At 35.2% G+C, this 20,752-nt stretch overlaps 2 protein-coding genes across 2 annotated transcripts; one reads left to right on the top strand and one right to left on the bottom strand.

The window, feature by feature from the left end:
* Nucleotides 1-2,203: 2,203 nt before the first annotated feature.
* On the bottom strand, nt 2,204-3,715 carry LOC140827620 (VQ motif-containing protein 9-like). Its single transcript, XM_073190369.1, has one exon. The coding sequence runs from the start codon at nt 3,510-3,512 to the stop codon at nt 2,553-2,555; it is 960 nt and encodes a 319-aa protein (XP_073046470.1). The 5' UTR covers nt 3,513-3,715; the 3' UTR covers nt 2,204-2,552.
* Nucleotides 3,716-14,216: 10,501 nt separating this feature from the next.
* LOC140827618 (uncharacterized) lies at nt 14,217-16,697 on the top strand. Its single transcript, XM_073190368.1, has 5 exons — nt 14,217-14,378; nt 15,388-15,708; nt 15,787-15,869; nt 15,977-16,058; nt 16,453-16,697. The coding sequence occupies exons 1-5, from the start codon at nt 14,337-14,339 to the stop codon at nt 16,504-16,506; spliced, it is 582 nt and encodes a 193-aa protein (XP_073046469.1). The 5' UTR covers nt 14,217-14,336; the 3' UTR covers nt 16,507-16,697.
* Nucleotides 16,698-20,752: the final 4,055 nt, after the last annotated feature.

Here is a 20,752-nt window from a genome sequence, read left to right as displayed (position 1 = left end):
TATCATCGAAAAGCTTTATCACGGGAGTTTTCTCATAATCATTATTTTGGTATTAGTTCCAAAAAAACTTGGAAGTTGACATGTATTTTCCGAAGAAAAGATATGTGCACGCATTGTACCTTATCTTCTCTTGAAAAATATCAAGCAAATTAACCAAGTCTGTTTGACTGATAATTTTTTGCTACTAGTGGCCCAAGTACAACCATTTCTTCCCTTAAAAATTTAATAAAATGTCCATTTCTATCAAATTTTTATTATTTTTCAAGGGGAGGAAATAGGAGAAAAATAAACTATAACTTGAACCCAAAAGATATCATTTTGATGATTGAGCCAAAAGCATTAGCAAATTGGAAGTGTCATGTCACATGGAACCATTCAAGTCAAAACACAAAGCAATCGTCATCCAATGGATAAATGTTTTAAATTTCATGTATATTATATATTTTTTACGAGAAATGCCCCGAGTAGATGTCATATTCATAAATCCTAATTGCCCTTTCTAGTCAATATTTTTCAACTAAATGAAACTTCTGCAACGCTTGGTGTTGCAAAAGTCCATATCGTAACCAATTGTACGGAAGATTTACATGACGCACAAGACTTGGAATCATCTTTCAACGAGACAGTTACATGCCCCAGTCAAGCTCAAGCCCTTGCTCAATATTTTCAGTGCCTCCCTTGAATGCATTACACTTTTACAACCAAGGAATCCCTTTACTCCAGTCATTCTCTGCCCTTGACTCTCGTGCTGTTGCATCTGCCCTTGACTCTCCTGCGCCGTGCAGCAGCATCGCAAGAGTCTAGAAGCAGGTCAATATGTGCCTTTTTCTCACCCAAACTGCCATTCTATGACCAACTAACCACTTATTCCAGCTCCCCTCTCCAAATCACCACAGCTCTTAGGGCCATTATATATTACCATCGACAGCTTGTTTCTCAAACAAACAAAAACGACTTTCTATGTATCTATTCCCTGAGATCACCAACACTTTCACAATCACATAAACAAACACCAATTCCCGGATAAAAATTGCATTATGTAACAAATATGAGATCTAATTCAATCATAAATGCACCAGCCTGGTGCATCTCTTCTGGGCAGTAGAGAACTTGAAACGTCATTGCATTGTTAAAATTCTAATAATTTGACTTAATTTACTTAATTGTTATAATTTGTTGTGGGAACATTACTGCTGAAAAAAGTGAGAGAAGCTCCATCTTCTAGAGATTCACTCATCGTGGTAGACATAGGTTAATCCATGTTGCATTATTATTGCATACCCAAACCCAATTTAAACTCAAGAATGGCCCAACAGAAGATTGTAATCCTTACCAAACACAGCTTCATTTACAGTATATAGTTGCCAAACACCATCTCAGTACTTTCCTGATAGAATGTCATATGTATTGTATCCACTTCACCGCAAAAGCGCTCCTATATGGTCGTACTAGGAAAATAAGGTATGTAATGACACACACATTGTGTCATTCAAAATGGGATTTCCCATAGTTTTCCTTCATGTTTAGGCGACACATCTTTCTATCTTTTTCAAAACATTATGTCCAGAGCCTTGTCTTTCCACTGAATGCTACAACCATACTAGATGCGTTTGAAGATATTATCAGGGATAATGAAACAAACATAGAAGACCGCATAAGGATATTGAAGGACATCTCGTGGTCGTGGAATATTGGTTAATGGATGTACTATCATATGTTTCGTGCCTTGGGAACTAAAGGATCTGGTCCCAATTTGCTCAAGACCACTCACTGCAGGGTCACACAATCCATAGAAATTTAAAATGAAATGGATATTGTTAAACTGATTTATTATTTCTAACACCGAGTGTATGGTTACAAAGGGGCCAACACAACATTACTTTGAACACACCTTTTCAGTCCCAACTCCATTTCATGCTTACACACCTGCAACCATCTACTATCTCAAGGTCTATGGATACTACATCAATAGTAAAGACACGGCAGGATGGCTACTTCTAGGACTCCATCGACAACATTTTCTTCTTCGAAGAAAGGAGAGCATTTCCATTAAAATTTAAGAAATGTAGAAGCACGAACAAGGATTTTCTATTTATTAATCAATGAAGTTTATCAACATCCAAATTCGTTCAACAAAAACTGACCACCAAATATCTAAGAATAAATAAACTGAGAAAAGCATAATGCACTATCAGCACAAAAGTTGAAAAGGAATAAAGATGTAACCAATAAAAGATCAATCAATATAACCAATAGAGATTTAGAATCCATTGTCAAAACATACAATATATTCAATAAATATGATAACTAGTGAACAAGTGACTTAAGGTTTTAGATCCTTTTCTCCACCATTCATGTACAAAACGAACGCTAATTGAACAGTTGGCCTGCATCTCCTTTTCCACTTTAATTCAGTGGTCATATTCACTATAATCTCCCAAAACCATTTACATATTTAAATTACAGTATTATAACTATAAAATAAAAGGGAAAAAAATACAAATCTGTAGAACGCTAAAATGAGTTACCTTTCTGATATCTCAGCGAAAAGCTTACATACCCTTCCACCTTGGGCTAGGAAGAGGCACCGTAGGCGATAAGGGTAGCGGCGGCGGCCCCAATTGACCGGTCGGTGAAAACAGCAAACTAGGAGAGAGCATAGCGTATGGAGACCTAGGCGATGGCACGCATCCAAATGGCAGCGGTGAAAGAGGCAGAACTGGAAAAGGTGATGGCCAAGAAGAAGATGATTGCACAGGCGGCGTCTGTTGCTGTGTGTGGGGAGGTGGAGGATGAGGCAATGGCGGACCGACACCGTTCCACCGTGGCAAAGCAGCAGGCGTGGTGTTTGCCGAGCTCTGGAGAAAACGCATGTAAGTAGAAATCGGGGATTCTATCGGCTGTAGCTGCGACAAGGGTTGAGGGTGGGCACCCCGCTGACCAACTTCGTTAAGAGGTATGAGAGAATCGGGACGAGGTCCAGCCGCGGCCACACCGTTCCACAAAGGCGACGGTGCAGATGGGATAGAAGAGCTCTGGATAAAACGCATGTAGGCAGATATAGGTGACTCCGCCGCCGGATGCACAGATGGCAAAGGCGGCAGCGGCGGTAAAAGCTGCCCCACTGCCCGTTGATCAGTATCGTTAGGAGGACGAGGAACCACCTGAGTCAGCTGCGGTGGACGGTTGCCAATTTGAGCCAAAGGTGGGGGACGGATCCTCTGTAGTCGTGAGCTGGACGGCCTCGGCTGCGAGACTGGCGGCGGCGTAGGAAAACGTTCATGGGACGGCGAGCCCGTGAGCTTCTGAACGACGTCTCGAAAGTCGTTCTTGTTGATGTTATACACCGGTGGCTGCTGCGTATTGGGCTCAAGAATCGGCGCCGCCACAGCAGAAGCAGCTACCGCAGGTAGAGGCTTCCGCACAGGCTTCGAAATCTTGTACGAATTCTTGCTGACTTGTTTCAAGTACATTTCGCTGTTGCTAGTCGAAGAACCAAATCCTTTATCCATTTTCAGTCATACAGCAGCCCAAAGATCTACTGTAAATATCTTACCAGTCTACCTCTCAAAAGGAGTGGCCAAGCGTCATCTGAGATTTGGGAATTAGGGATTTTCGATTTTCGGATTGTACGGTGCGCTTCTTTAAGTAGCAGGCTGCCACTTTTTCATTATTGCTCATGGATTCGCATCTCCTCCTTTAACATTCCTCTTGAGATATAGTGTGTATATATAATAAATTGGCAAAAATTTGTGTGAGATGGTTTTATGTAGGGATAAACAAAATATCGATCAAATCGAGAAAACCGAAAAAACCGAAAAACTTTAGAAATTTGGTTCGGTTTAATCGGCTTAATCGGGTTATTCGGTTTAGAAATTCGGTTTAATCGGTTTATTCGGTTCGGTTCGGTTTTCTTGGGAAAAAAATCGGTTAGACCGATAAAATCGAATATATATACGTGTATATATAATATATATGCTGGGCCTCAAATTTGGATATGATGCATTTTTTTTTTACTGGGCTTTTTACATGATGGAAAGTTGGAAACCCAATTCTATTGAAATAAACCCAACTATTGGCTGCCCTAACTCGGTAGTCGGTAATAAAATTCAGTTGTAGTTTTGTATAAATATCTCTGTATATTTGAATCATGTATTAAATTCAGTTGTAGTTTTGTGTAAATATGTTTTAAAAGTTTATTTAATAAAAAAATCGGTTATTTTGGTCGAAAACCGAAATAACCGAATTTTTATCGGTTCAGTTTCCTCGGTTTTCTTTTCAAAATTCGGTCGGTTCGGTTTTCCAAAAAAAAAAATCGGTCGGTTCGGTTTTCGAAAAGTTCGGTTCGGTCGGTTCGGTTCTGACCGATTGCACACCCCTAGTTTTATGAGTCGAATTTGTAAGACGGGTTTTTTTATTTGAGTTATCCATGAAAAGTATAATTTTTTATGCTAAGGGTATTACTTTTTATTGTGTATATGGGTAGGGTTGACCCGTCTCACAGATTAGTATCTGTGAGACGGTCGGATCGAATTTGTGAGACGGATATCTTATTTGAGTTATCAATGAAAAAGTATAATTTTTTATGCTAAGAGTATTACTTTTTATTGTGCATATGGCTAGAGTTGACACGTCTCACAGATTAGTATTTGTGAGACGATCTCACATGAGACACACTCATATATATATATATATATATATATATATATATATATATATATATATATATATATATATATATATACTAGGAATGTATACGTGCGATGCACGTAGATAACTAATAATGTAATATATAATAATGAGATTTAGATAATGTTTAAAATCGAATAACATATTGTTTATGAGTATTTATCAATCTAAATATATATAAAACACAAAAAATGAAAATATATTATGACAATAAATCATATATATTCATTTATTCATATGACACTTTCAATCCGCGTATTATAACATAATGACAGCTTTCTCAAATTAGAAAATATATTTTCCATCTAAATATAATTCACAATGGAAAAATAATAAAAATAACATAATAGTGAATTTTATCAAAACCAAAATCACGATATACTTAAATGGAGTAAACATAGACAAATAAAATTCTCTTAATTAACTAAATTATCATAATAATGCTAAAATAAAACCACTAAACATTTATTAAACTAAATATCAATTGTGATTTTGCTAAATAAAATTGATATATAAATAAGATAACATATAAAATTTTGTGAAACGGCGTCACGAGTCATTTTGTAAGACGAATATCCTATTTGATTCACTAATGAAAAATTCTTATTTTTTATGACAAAAATATTAAGAGAAGATAGACCTTTGAAGCGTAACACTCCAGGATTGTACGTGATGGAGGATGGTTATTATTGTAAATACGGATAGAGTTGACCGATTTCACGAAAAACACACTATGAACATTGATCCTAAATTTGCAAACGCGTGTAGACACGTTATGATTTAAATTTTCTATCCATATAATATTTCCAATAATGTTAAATAAAAATAATAAGCACAAAAACACCCGCAAACATTAAAAAATATATATAAGAAAAAAATAGTGTCACAAAAACAAAATGACATATTTAAATAAAAAATATGATGCTTCTTAGTTCATATTTAAAAATAACTTATTATAAAAGTGATGTATTTATATGTAAAATAAAAAAAAGATAAGATAAAAATATTAAATATTCATTAGGAACAATGAAAAAATCAACTCATTTTAGCAACCAATTTTAGTAGTAACAAAGAAAAACCATTGGTAAATGGATGAATTCAATTTGTATTAATGTACAAAGTCATTTAAGATGTACAAAGAATTACAAAAGAACCTATTAAAAAAACCATTGATTTAATTTGCTAACTTAAATGAATAAGGATATATTAGAAAATTCACAATTAGAAGTCATATATTTATATGTATGTTAAATATATATATATATATATATATATATATATATATATATATATTATATATATATATATATATATATATATATATTATTTATTTATTTAATCTTGTTTACTTATTTTATCCCCTGATATATATAATATATTATTTTTAAATATTTGAATATAGTATGGAAAGAGTCCACATACGTGGATGAACTACTTTCTTAATATCAATAATCTTTATAATTCATTTATATTACATATATTATATTTTGTATATTAATCAGATTATATACAATATCTAATATCTTTAGAGAAATATAAAAACATTTATTGTTTACCACATTCTTATAATGTCGTCATCGAGATCTATTGTTCTGGTTTTAATTAGGGGTGTAAATGAATTGAGTTGAACCGAATATCAATAAAAATTTATATCTCGAATTCGATTCGAAATCTTCAACTTATTTGCGAGTTATTCGAACTATTGTTCGAATAGTAATGTTCGAGAATAAAGGTGTGTTGAAGTATTGTTTTCTCGTATCCAAGATGAATCAGAAGTTTAAATTTTTTTCGTTTTTTACGTTCATAATGTTCATTGGATGTCGTATGATTTAAATAATTCATATATGTTTGGATCTGATTTATCTTTGCGCATATAACGCAGGCTCCAACTTCCGTATTTTAAGCGGATACAATCTTTCTTGTAAATCCGTAGAACGAATTTTCTAATTTGATCGTCAAATCAAGTCCACGATCAGAAATTTTGTTCTTCGTACAAATCGCATCACAGATCTAAACGAAGTTTGCTTCAAGATTGGATCGCTGGAATTTCAGAAATCCGACGATGTTGGGGCGGCGACGCGGTGGAAGAGTGGTGGCCGAAATTTCTTGTGATGAGAGAGAAAATTGTGCACAAAATTTATGTATTTCATATAACGATTAATGAAATATTTATATTTTTAATTTTTGATCAAATCGAGAATCCTATTTGAAGTAATTTTATTATTCAAAAAACTCTAAAGAATGTATTTTATATACGTGCATGCAAAAACTCTTGTGACTACCTCATGTGTCACTTTTGTGAAACAGATTTTTTATTTGGGTCACCCATAAAAAAAATTATTTTTTATGTCAAAAATATTAATTTTGTTATACATATGGGCATGGTTGACTTATCTCCAAATAAATTTATGTGATATCGTCTACAAAAGATCTACCATATATAAATTTATGCTTTAAATTAAATAACTTTTATTTAATTATCTAATTAATTACTTTTCTAGAATGTTTCATGAGAATTTTTCACTTAGTAATCACCTCTAAGGGTGATATCGGTAGAGACTCGTCATGTTGGGACCCAAATGTTCGGGATCTCTTGGGATAGGGATATGATATCCGTAAAAAAAAAAAATCCCTTAAAAGCTACAATTCAATAGCCAACTAATTAAATATGAGAAAATAATGTTGTAACTCAACACAATAGCAAGTACACTTGTGCTGATCAAGGCAGCATATTTATTTCATCAATCAAGAATTGAAATAAATAGTAAAGAGATGATGACTTCATAGTCATTGTTGAATTTAAATTCAACTATTTTTATTTGATCAAAAGCAGAATGCTAAAATCGACCATATGAACTCTCAATTTCATAGCTTCAAAGTAAACATAAACTGAAATATAGTGACAATGAGTAATCATAAAACAATAAAAACATTACACTGATACCAAAATAAAATTGACACACGGTGACATTAAAGTTTAAACTGAAATCTTCAAAGTAAACATTAAATTGGAACACAGTGACATAGGAGCTGTAAAAAATTCTTGGTTATCCAAGCAAATCCAAAATAAAAATTAACATATCAAGCCAATGTCTCGTTAAACCACCACATTAACCAGCTATTCTTCTACCGTGAGGTCTTTGGAGTTTAGACTTGAGGATGATGCATTACTTTGCTGTGTGCATGAGGGTACCTACAAACAAAAAATATCATACAAGCATTATCTATAACAAGATTAAAATTTTAAAATGAAAAATAAAGCAAGATTTACCCAACTAAAGAATAGCTAAAAATGCAATAGCTTAAAAAACTACAAATATATACCAAACACCAACTTACCCAACTCCAACTTACTGAGCCACATTCCTCTCCATGAACATCAGTTATTAAAATAAATAGATGCATTTAAGTTAAAAAGATCCTCATTTCTTAAAAGTAAAATTATATTATGACGCATAAAAGAATGATAGACAAACATTCAAGTACTCAAAAAAATTACTAAACAAGTTAAATATTGACTTACCTGTAACTACTTCTTCGCAATCCTTAAGCCAGTCACTAGCACACACTAGTGCCTCCACCATTTTGGGATGCAATGATGCCCTAAATGGATCCACGACACTCCTCTCAAGGTTAAAATCATTCTCGCTAGCAACACCAGATGAAGGGATTGAAAAAATATCCTTGGCAATCTTAGAAAAGACTGGAAATGCTGTTGTATTCCCTTTCCACCACTCCAAAATATCAAAGTTTGAGCTCCATTTCACAAATAGATTTGAGAATTACTTGTCCATGTTATTGGTTATTTCTGTTTGATTTTGAGTTTTTCATATTTGAACCATTTCATATGGTAGTTTAGTTTAACGGGATCATTCATACATTTCCATCCAATCTTTGTCTACATCACTATCATCAATCCCGTTAATATGATCCAAATGTGAATTCTTTTTATATGAATGATACAACTCCATTAGACAATTTTTTAAACTCTCGACAAATGTTTGTATTTTAGTAGCATCCAATTTTATACCTCCCAAATGGATCCCAATCATTTGAAGTTTATAACGAGGATCTAGAATGTGATCTAGGAAAACAAGTTTGTTCACCTTCTCAAGATCACCCCAACACTTCTTGAACTTACTCTCCATTCTCTTAGCAACTTCTTGCAACGAAGGATTCGTAGTGTCAAGTATTGTCTCGTTAATAACTATCCTCATTGCAACTATTTCCTCCCAAATCAAGGGTGATGTAGTTTTCTTTTTATCACTAAGTTGCAATTTAGTACCCTTGAGAAAATTCACAAAGACTTGTGCCTTCTCCCAATATTTTTTCGTAGGAGGCCCCATTCTCTTTTTCTTCACCGAACCATCTACCTATTCAAAGTATTCAACAAATTGTGCATTCTCTGCCATCCTACCAAACACTTTTTTAAACTTGTACGCAACAAAAAGCATTGTATATGTTGAATTCCACCTCTTAGGCACATCCATTGGAACGATTGACATTTTATCCATCTTCAATAAAATAGCACACTCCTTATATTGGTCCAACCGTGCCCTAGAAGAGTGAATATACTTCACACAGTTTCTAATTGACTCGACTGACTCATTAAGAAACTTCAACCTACTCTTGACAATAAAATTTATAATATGACAACAACATCACAAATACAAGTACTTACCATCAAATAATAGAGTGCCCATTTCCTTTAGCCTCTTTCCCATGTACTCTACCGCTTTATTGTTCGTTCTAACATTATCAACCGTTACAGTGAAAATTTTATTTATCCCCCAGTTGCTCAGACATGTTTCTAAAACTTTGCCAATGTCATCTCCTTTGTGAGAGGTGAACTTGGTGAAATTTATTATTCGCTTATGCAACTTCCAATCATTGTCCAAGAAATGAGCAGTGATGACCATATAGTTGATATTTTGAATTGAGGTCCAAGTATCAGTCGTGATACTTACCCTTTGATCACCAATGACACTCTTTATCTTAGCCATGCATATAAATTCCATACAAGAGATGCAATTTTCTTTCTGTTGGGAATCTAGAATTGAGGTTGAGCTTCTTTCATCATCTCTACAAACCCTGCCCCTTCCACTACCCTAAAAGACATCTCATCTTTAACAACAAAGGCGACAACCTTATCTTCAAGCTTTTTTTGGCTAAAGATGTGGGGTGTCAAAGCATTATTCATGGACGACTGTGTTATGATCGGTTGAGAAGAACCTGACTTCACCATGTTATGGGGATTTTTTTGCATTTCTTTACATGTCCATAAATGCCATTATTCTCATGTGTTCTGCTATGGGCAGGAACTTCAGTGTTGCAATAATTGCAAATAGCAACAAACAACAATGATCTCTTTTTTGTAATTTCTCCTCGTAATGTTCTTGGCGTGTGACCACACATCCGCTACTTTTTTTCTTTTGGCTCCAATATCTACTACTTCCTCATGAATGATTGGTGTTTTGGATGGAGATAGTGTTTGAGGTTGAGTGGTGGAAAGAAGACTACCACTTCCGCTAGATTCATCCATGTTCACCTAATTAATAATAAATGACAAATATCAGTAATCATAATACGCTATGTTCCAATAATAAGAAATGTAATTATCAAATAATAATATTCTTAATTTTTACATAAAAGGTTCCAAGCATTGCAATAAACATAATAACACTCTCAAAACTATTAATTATAAGCGAAATGTTTGTAAGTAATGTCTTGATCACAAATTGCTGCCATTATTTTATTGATAAATGCTATGTTACTGCAACATCCAATTAATTACTGCTATTTTTTTTTTACAGCTTTGCAGAAGCAATGGCCTCACTGTTCTATACAGCTGCAACCCTTATAACTATGAGCAATGTCTTGATAATAAATTGCTTATTCTTAGACTGTCCCCACTCCCCTGAGCTATACTAAGTGGCATTATGTTTATTATTAAAAATTTGGGTGCACCTTTCTTTAGTTGTAACATTTACTTAGGTTAGAAACCACAAATTAAAACCAATTACTACCAATAAAATCAAACAATATGCAATAATACAATTAGGGGAACATATGGTATGTCGTAATGGATGCACTAACATAATTGAATGATATTGATTAAAGAATTTTACCAACTACTAAATCATAGACATTAGTTGAAGAATGAGTTCAAAAACTTGCATCTACGAGAAGTCGAACAAATTGTCAATGATAATATTAAATTATTAATGTACTGAAGATTGAGATCTTCGTCAGTTCTTTATACAATTTTCTTGTAAAAGAAAAGGCAGCAATGGATAAATAAATCAAAGCATGACATATGAACCAGTAAACACCGCAATTCGGACATAATAATTTAACATGTAAACTGCATATATAAAGATTTAGGCCATATGTTGTTACTTGTTAGTCTTTCATACAGAAGCGCACGTGCCCAGGAGACCACGAAACAATGCTAGGCATCAACTCCCGTTCAGACAAAAACACAAACATATTGCCTAAAAATATGAACCGAGTACAGGAAATACGGGAGAGGCCCGAAAATTATTCAAAAATTAAAATTTAGGATGAAAAAATATATTTGTCGCTCTTCTTCAGTCTTATCTAATTTTAGGTGAAGCCGTGAAGGTGAAGGAAGGACAAGAATCGAGAAATTTCAGTTTAGAAATTGAAAATGTCAATTATAAATTTATAATATTAATTATATTATAAAATTTTAATAATATTAATTCAGATCGGGATGGAAATTCCGTCGGGAGGAGATCATATGCCCGATCCTTATCCCGAAATTAATCGGGACGGGAAATATTCCAAAAAATTGGGTCAGGAAAAAATAGATCAGGAATTTTTCGGGGCGGGAATGGGACGGGATTGGGTTGGGTCTGGATTTTCGGGGTTTTTGCCACCCCTAGTCACCACTAATGATATTATTATTTAATTAATATATTCTAAATTTATTAAAAAAATAATTGTGAACTCATTATAACCCTGATCGACGATCTGACAGCGCCATATCTAGGGTACAAATCTCTTTCATAAAACAAAAATTGAAAATTTTAAAGAACAAAATTTTCATTGATCCATTTTTGTCAACTGTCAATTTTGTGAAGTCATTCACTAAAACATGCAGTGTCACTCTTCCTTCTTAATTAGTTGTTAAGTTAACTTCAGCGTTTTCCATTACATGAAATCAACTTATAAACTCATTTATAAACAATTTGTTTGATCTCCATCATAATATAGTCGTCAAATTCAACTCCTTGAACTTGATCATCTCAATGGGAACACAGAATCCGATATTTGTCTCATTCTCAATGATTCAGTGTTATAGCTAGCCGTAAGTTCACAACTTTATGTGATTCAGAATAACATTTATTCATATCGGTCTTATCCTCATTAGCCTCATTCTTTTCATCAACTCATTAATCAAGAACGTCAAAACTTAAGTCCTATTGCACCCATCAAATCATGGTAAGAGCGTCTAGTATCATCGTCTCATTATCCCTTAGATATCACTGATAGTGCCTGTAATAACCTTAAGTTATGGTTCGTGTGTAGTACGCTCTTTTCAACTTATATATCTCGATCAAATCTGCAACCATTTGTATATCGAGAGTTGCAAATGAATTCGATAACGATGTGATAATATTTAAGTAATAACAGTGACATCGTATGTACAACTAGAAAAACATCTTTCTCTAAAGCACATGTCTTGCTCTGGCCAGATACTCATTGCACTACTAACTCATCATTACATAAGATATCTTCACATGTAGGCGAGCGGTGAATCCCCAAATACAGTGCATTGGTTCCTACGTATTTCAAACTACACCAAACCTCGCCACCTGATGATCCTCAATGGAGTCGACAAACGGATCAAAGTGCATACTAGTACATATAGTCTCTACATTATCCCGAATCAAATGACTAATGGTGTACAACCATAATCGCATACTATTTCCACTCGATAAGTGATAACTACTTGGAAAATCCGGGGGGAAGGTTTGTCTAGTGCATCATTAAAATGATCACAAATTTGTATCAATTGACATTTATATGCCCTTACCAATGAAACATGACCTTTACATCACATATGACTAGTCTCAAAGTCTCAAGCTCAAGCGATTTTTATCGATATTTTTGCGGTTGAATCGACTATAACCCTGTTTAAATTATATTGTACGCTTCTTAATTAGTTCATGATTTTACGTTGAGAGGCAGATCTCATGGAGCCTATAGTATGTTAAAGAACTTTATCTATACAGGTTGCATGAGTATACAAATAAGTAAATGATATAATTGGATAAACCATAAAATATTATCAAAATAAAGGTTGTTTTCACATAAGAGCCAATAAAAGTCAAACTACAAATTGGCTCGCTGAACACCTATTCTAACATCTCGAACGTCTGAATGGTTCGAAATATATATCTAAGGGATTCCTCGATTCGGGCCGAAGAAGCATTTAATATACAATAATCATAGTATATTAATAAAATATTAAAGTTCGTGAGCAGCTCTCGAACTATCGAACACAATAATTTTGGCTAAAGTTCGACTTGAAACAATTCAAACATGCTCGAGTTCAATAAATTCGAATACAAATCAAATAATTATCGAGCTGACTCGAAAAGTTCACGAATTGATTCCATTCGTTAGTTATTTGAAAGATGTAATGTTTTAGCTTGTAACGTTAATTATGATGCATTTTAATATTTGAATAATCGTGTAACATATTTTACAATTTAAAATAAGATTTAGAATATCTTACCAATAATTAAGAGTTGATTGTCTATTCAAAATGAATAAATTATATGCCAATTTAGTTATGTAGAAGATATTGTTTCTTGAAAACTTATAATAAAATAAAAGACCAAGTATAGCTGTTATATAAATGTTTTCATTAATAATATAATATATTTATACAATTACACGAAATAGAAGCGAAACCCTTTCTTGTGAATTAATATATTTGTTAAAGCAAAAACTTGTGTGAGACGGTCTCACGAGTCGTATTTGTGAGACGAATCTCTTATTTGAGTTATCCATGAAAAATTTTATTTTTTATACTAAGATTATTATTTTTTATTGTGAATATGAGTAGAGTTGACTCGTCCCACATATTAAGATCCGTGAGACGGTCTCACATGAGGTCCACTCATTTTTTAATTGTTTAACAACAGTAATACATTATACAATGTCCTAAAGATGTTCATTGTGTGTCAAAATATTCATCATGTTAAATAGCCATGACCTTAGCGATAATAAGAATCATCGTCGACGATGAATATATGATTTACTAGATTACATGTCGTAAAAATTAAATGTCACGTATTACTAGAGAAATTTAACAATCAAGAGAGAAAAACTATTTCTTTGAGTCCATAAATTTCTCACTATTTTCAAACATGTCAATAAAATATAAAATTTTATTTTTTTATTTACATATAATATTTTAATTTATGCATGAGATTTAATTAATAAAGAATGATTATTAGAATTCAAAGATTTAATAATGTTCTTGGTAGCCCGGCCCGAACATAGTATACCATTTGAGCCCAGAACTCCTCTCTTTTGTGCAACCCGAAAACTCTACCATTTCCAAACGAAAAGCTAAACCAGACAACCAATTTTCCGCCGCTGTAATATCCATGGCCGAAGCTGACGCCTCCAGTCTCCCTTCCTTGGCTGAGGTTTTTCTTTGTTTGATTATATATATGTATATATGTTGTATGTTTTTTTTCGTATTTTATAATTTGTGTTTCGGAATTCAGCTATGTACAAAGAAGGTTATTTACTATTGCCGAATTTTCGATTTAAGCTGGATCCTGTTGTTTCCGAGACTTTTTAGGTTTTTATGTATTTTTGTTTCAGTGATGATGGTTTGGTTGGAGGGGGGAACTTGATCGGGTTGGGGCATGGGCGATCAGCTCAGGCGAGCTGAGTGGCTGTTTCTGATGCTGGGGAAAATTCAAATTTCTCGTTTCCAAGTACATTTAAGTCCACTAGGTGAAAAATCTTGATTGTTTTAGAAATGCAATTCGAGCAAAAGCCCTTTTTTGTTAGCTTAAGTTATAAAAATCAGAGGACTTTTAGGTTTTCGATAAAAACGAGTTCTAATGGGGATCCTATTGCTCTTTGCCGCTGAATTTTGCAAATTATGTAATGGCTCAGCTGGGAAAGGGTGGAATTAAATTAAATTAATTTACTGAAAGGTGGTTAAGAGCAGAACATGAAGAACAAGGTTATAAATAAACAAGCGTTGGCAACAAATGTATGAGAATTCCGAAGTAAGCAAAGTGATGCAGTAGGTTAAGAATTTAGCATCACAAATTGAGGGCTGGCTTCTGACTTGCTCTTGGAGTTAATATTGATGAAAGGCTACCTTTACGTGGAACCTAGCAGAATTTCCTGAAGTTCTGTTAATCACTCCTGTAGCCTTCATTTCTTTAGGCCCTTGTTTTGGGACTTGTAGACCTGTCGTTGATATAGTTCGCGGCTTTTTGAGTGACTCATTTGTGAATATTGAATAATCTTGTTGTTTGTGGATGCTGGTGTTAAATGTAAATGCTAATAATGTGAAATTAGTAAACTATCTATAGTAAACATGGTAAACCTCCCTGGAGATGGTTTATTCTCTTCATTGCATTGGTTATACTTTGATCTGTAATGACATACTATATCTGATTCTTTGGACCATAGCAATATTTATTGAAGGACAAAGAACAGAAACCAGAAGTGGCTGCAAAAGCTGGAGGAGGATCTGACATTAATCCCTTGATAGAAGCTCCTGCTGAGGAAACTGTTCAGAAAAATGAGGAATCCCCAACTGTTGTTGATAGTGAAGATTCTCCTGCTGCTGCTACTGAAGAGGGTGGTGATGACTCTGTAGGAGAAAGTACGGAATCCAGTCCTGTTAGTGAAACGACTGATGATGCAAAAGCGGCCAGTGAAGAAAGCAATGATAGTCCTGAATCTGATAACCCAGTCGATCAAGAAGTGGAAGAGACTCCAGAGATCAAGGTATGACTTGACAGAACTCAGTCCTCTATGTGTTGGTTCGCTTGTATCTCCCCTCTTATTTTACACTCGGATTCGCAGATTGAGACAGCACCAGCAGACTTTCGTTTCCCGACAACGAATCAAACCAGGCACTGCTTCACTAGATATATTGAGTATCATAGGTGGGTAATGAAAGTTTGTTTCTAGCCTCCTCCTTCAATTGTAATTCTGATAATTTTCAAACCTTTCGTGCACTATGGTGAGTATTATCAATTGTTTTACATGCCAGGTGCGTTGCTGCTAAAGGTGAAGGTGCTCCAGAGTGTGACAAGTTTGCCAAATATTATCGCTCCCTTTGTCCCGGTGAATGGGTAATGTTTATCATCTACCTCAAAGTATGTGCAAATGGAATTGACTTTTTTTTCTTTCCTCGTATATATTGATGACAATGACTTCATTAAATCTAATCTAAGATAATAAGAGGACGGGACTTGGGAGCAAAGGGACTATGGAGTGTTTGCCAAAGTAGGAACATGATTTCAAACAATTATATCCCTTGATTATTTATTATGAGAAATGACCTTCTAAAATCTAGTTTCACGTTGAAGGGTAACAAACTTTGTGTTCTGTTGGGCTCTTGGGTAATTTCTGCCAAAATGCTCTGTTGTTTTTTTCTTCTTTAGCTTTAAACAGCTTTGTGGCATCATGCGAGGAGATATTTCATGGTGTTAATCTGTTAGCTTTTTTGGCTCATTTTGGTTGCAGATTGATAGATGGAATGAGCAAAGGGAAAATGGCACTTTTCCAGGTCCTCTGTAAATAGAGCACCCGCTCATTATATTCCTACGAATGCTTTCTCTTCCACATATAGTTTTTTCTTTGAAGCAGCTAAAAATAAGTATCGTGGCTTGTCTTTTTAGAGCAATTCAAGCCCAAACTCTATCGCGGCATCCCCATAAATCAGATTGTTGTCTCTACAAATTTAGAGAAAATATTTCGTCCTTCCATGCGTTGCCTTTTGTTCTGTTACACCAATATCTCCACTCGAAAACCCATTCATATATGGTCGATGCTAGTGTTTTTATAATTAAAGAAGTTAATGGTTCACTAGACAATCGGTTGGACGACAAAATTTTCAACTTTACCTATCATATTTTTTTAAAAACTTCCTCTCTTAACGCAATGAGTGGATGAAATTGTATTCAGACAGGGTCATTCCAAATTAAGAATTCAATGTGTTGTGTATTAATAAATTTCGGTCTCTCTCGTTTATGATGTGTCTAAAAGTTCTCTTGATTTACGAATTTTAAATCTTTATGATCCCGCCATGTTATGAACGTTAAAATCTGAAGCGCGCATGCGTCGTACATGCTCGATTCCTTCCTCCCCCGAAACTCGAGTACTTCAGTGTTGTCTCTAAAGTACGCCAAGTTCGAAGCTTTCAATCTCCCATACGTAATATATCAAGTGTCAATTGAAGCATGTCGGTGTTTTTTTGTCGAGAAAAATGTCCATTTATAGCCTGATTATGGTTACAAATTTTTTCTCAACGAAGAAAAACTGGAATTATAAAAAGGTTTGAACAAATTTAAATAAATTGTGTAGCTTACATGATTTATAAATGAATTTAACCATCTGATATGTATCGAGGATAAAAAGCAATAGTAATAAGATAAATGTTAGGAATTTCAATGAGATAGTTGCACCATTTACTTTCGGATATACGAATTGTTGAGCGCAAGCCTTTAAACATTTTTATATTTGATGTAGTAAAAAATTGTGATTATCTGGACTATTCTGTAGGTTCGTAAATCGATCTAAATAATCGTAGATCGGTATTCCAGCTAACTAATAAGTGGGCCCAAGTAGCTTGTAGAGAGAAAATTTTATGGGTTATCATATGCGGCACAAACAAACGTCAGAGGTGTCGGGGTTTGTCCGACGTAGACACTCCAACGCTCAAATCAGAAAATAATTTAAAGATGTTATCCGAAAGCTAAAGAGTAAAATCATAAAATAATGAGAGTGTGTCAAGAATAATGAGAGTATTCCACTATTTATAGATTTTGTAAGAGTATCTAATGGGATTGGATTAATACATAATAACAATTATACCAAGAACATAGCAATGAAAGGAGCTAGGTATCAATTAAAATGGCTTTTTTGTGCATATATATAACATGTGAGCAAAAAGGGAAGCCTCTACTTACAACCCAACAAGCAAGTGTTTGTTTGGATGATCTCAAAGGGATTCCTACAACAATATACATACAACAACCATTAATCATCACCAATAATTATAGGAATCAATCAAACCAACTCAAACATTCATCTTCTCAAACCCTTCTAAACTCAAAAGATAAAATCCTTACTTTGGAGCTTGGAAGCTTAGTAGGAGAAGCTAAGGAATATACTAAAATTCTTGAACTTAAAGTGGAGAAAAGTTGGAGAGAAACTTGAAGGGGAAAGGGCTTTGATCGATCAAAGGAAAAGGGAGGAGAATGAAGTGCGTGGAAATATCTAGACACAACATAAATAATCCCTTCATTTCCCTTAAAAACGTGATTTTTTAAACTTGTGTTGGGCGCATATGCGCGCCAGTTCTAGCACATATATGCGCCTCGTTCTGCCCAAACACTAAGAACTTCAGCACTCGGCGCACAGTGGCGCGAGATCTGGCGCATATGCACGCCACATTCTGCCGAAAAACTCATTTTAACTTCCGAATTTTCAAAAGTGCTCAACATGAAAGTTGTAACGCCCCAGATTTGACGACTGTCCTCACTGTACCAAGACGAGTCTTTCCAGCGTGCTTATGTCCTCACTCACACGCACCCTAGGAAACTTCCCAGGAGGTCACCCATCCCAAAATTGCCCCAAGTCAAGCACGCTTAACTTTGGAGTTCTTATGTGATGAGCTACCGAAAAGAAGATGCACCTTCGTGATATGAGTAGTACCAATCAAATCTTTTAAGCACTCTTCAACTGTTCAGTCCATTACATTGCCCAGTCTCGGAATCCCTCTCATTCCCGTGTGGGTCGGTTCATTCATGTTCCCTTCACCTAGAAGCCTGCCAGGAGCCGCTCATTGTCCGTGCAACTGATGGCACCGGCGTTCACCCCCCGCCCTCTTCGGCCCCGGGCCTCACATGCCCACCAGCTTCCGCTTGGTTCGTCCCCGAACCACACCGTACTAAGAGAACCTGGCTCTGATACCACTTGTAACGCCCCAGATTTGACGACTGTCCTCACTGTACCAAGACGAGTCTTTCCAGCGTGCTTATGTCCTCACTCACACGCACCCTAGGAAACTTCCCAGGAGGTCACCCATCCCAAAATTGCCCCAAGTCAAGCACGCTTAACTTTGGAGTTCTTATGTGATGAGCTACCGAAAAGAAGATGCACCTTCGTGATATGAGTAGTACCAATCAAATCTTTTAAGCACTCTTCAACTGTTCAGTCCATTACATTGCCCAGTCTCGGAATCCCTCTCATTCCCGTGTGGGTCGGTTCATTCATGTTCCCTTCACCTAGAAGCCTGCCAGGAGCCGCTCATTGTCCGTGCAACTGATGGCACCGGCGTTCACCCCCCCGCCCTCTTCGGCTCCGGGCCTCACAAAAGTTGTAGCCCTATGCCTTTTTTTGCATCTTCAATTGGCCTCATGTCATTTGAAGGTTTGAGTAAAAAATTATGCTCATTCTCCCAACATGTGTCAATGCAGGAACAATGATACACACGACACACTTCCGGCCACTTTTGGCTCGTCTTCCCTAATGATTTGACAAAACTCAAAACATGAAAGTTATAGCCTTACATCTTATCTTTCTAATAGAAGTGGCCTCAATACAAAACATTATGCTAAAAACCACAACTACTGTCATATCTTTCATACCGTTTCTGGACTTCCACTTTCTATTTGGCTCAAAATCAACTTTCTATTCTACCAATTCATTACCATTCAAATACATGATCAAATCATCCATAAAAACTATCACAACAAAAACCCATCCATTTCCATAATCATCATCAACTATGTAACATAACACCAAAAACAATAACCATAATTTTACCATTCCAATTAACATAACCATAATCAATAACCATTCCACATAAACTCAACCACCAAAACCATATAAAATATCCATTACCATAATAAGCCATGAATATCCAATAACAATATTCCTTAAACACCTAAACCAAAGAATAACATCATAAACAATAAAATGATAAAAGGTTGAGATATTACAATCTCTCCTCCTTATAAAAATTTCGCCAAGCACCGTCAAATAAAATCGGATAACGATGCTTCATCTCCTCTTCCGGTTCCCACGTGGCCTCTTCAATCACCTGATTCCTCCAAAGAACTTTGACAAGACCAATTTTTTTTATTTCTTAACTTTGCGATCAAATATTTGAAACAGCACTTCCTCGCAGCTTAAGTTAGGTAAAAGGTCCAATGACTCATACCGAAGAACATGAGATGGATTGGAAAGATACTTGCGGAGCATAGAAACATGAAATACATTGTGAACTCGATCCAAGTTCGATGACAATGCAAGACGATAAGCTCGGTCTCCAATCTTATCAAGTATCTCAAACGACCCTATATAACGAGTACAAAGTTTACCTTTCTTATCAAATCACATAACTCCCTTGAGATGAGATTTTTAATGAAAACATGATCACCAACCTCGAATGCAAAAGGCCGTCGTCTCACATCGGCATAACTTTTCTGTCTAGACTGAGCGGTCTTCATTTTCTCTTGGATTAATGACACAACATCTGCTGTTTGTTGAACCAACTCCGGGCACAACATGTTCTTTTCTTAAACATCTTCCCAATACAACGGTGATCTACACTTCCGCCCATACAGAGCATCATAGGGTGCCATGCCAATAGTTGACTGATATCTATTATTATACGTGAACTCCACCAAAGGCAACTTGGAATCCCAACTCCCCGGGAAATCAATCTTGCAAGCCCTTAACATATCCTCCAGAATTTGAGTAACCATTTGTGTGGACCCGAACCTAATTCATTTCTTAATCGTTATTAATATCAAAT

The sequence above is a fragment of the Primulina eburnea genome, chromosome 3 (genome assembly GCF_022965805.1).
Source record: "Primulina eburnea isolate SZY01 chromosome 3, ASM2296580v1, whole genome shotgun sequence".
Classification (NCBI taxonomy): Eukaryota; Viridiplantae; Streptophyta; class Magnoliopsida; order Lamiales; family Gesneriaceae; genus Primulina; species Primulina eburnea.
This window is presented reverse-complemented; position numbering and strand designations above follow the sequence as displayed.

What these genes read in the sequence shown, in the direction of transcription:
- LOC140827618 (XM_073190368.1), top strand. Translation starts at nt 14,337, where the DNA reads ATGGCCGAAGCTGACGCCTCCAGTCTCCCTTCCTTGGCTGAG. An exon ending in AAGAGACTCCAGAGATCAAG is followed by an intron (nt 15,709 to 15,786) that starts GTATGACTTGAC and finishes TCGGATTCGCAG; the next exon opens with ATTGAGACAGCACCAGCAGA. An exon ending in AGATATATTGAGTATCATAG is followed by an intron (nt 15,870 to 15,976) that starts GTGGGTAATGAA and finishes TTTACATGCCAG; the next exon opens with GTGCGTTGCTGCTAAAGGTG.
- LOC140827620 (XM_073190369.1), bottom strand. Translation starts at nt 3,512, where the DNA reads ATGGATAAAGGATTTGGTTCTTCGACTAGCAACAGCGAAATGTACTTG.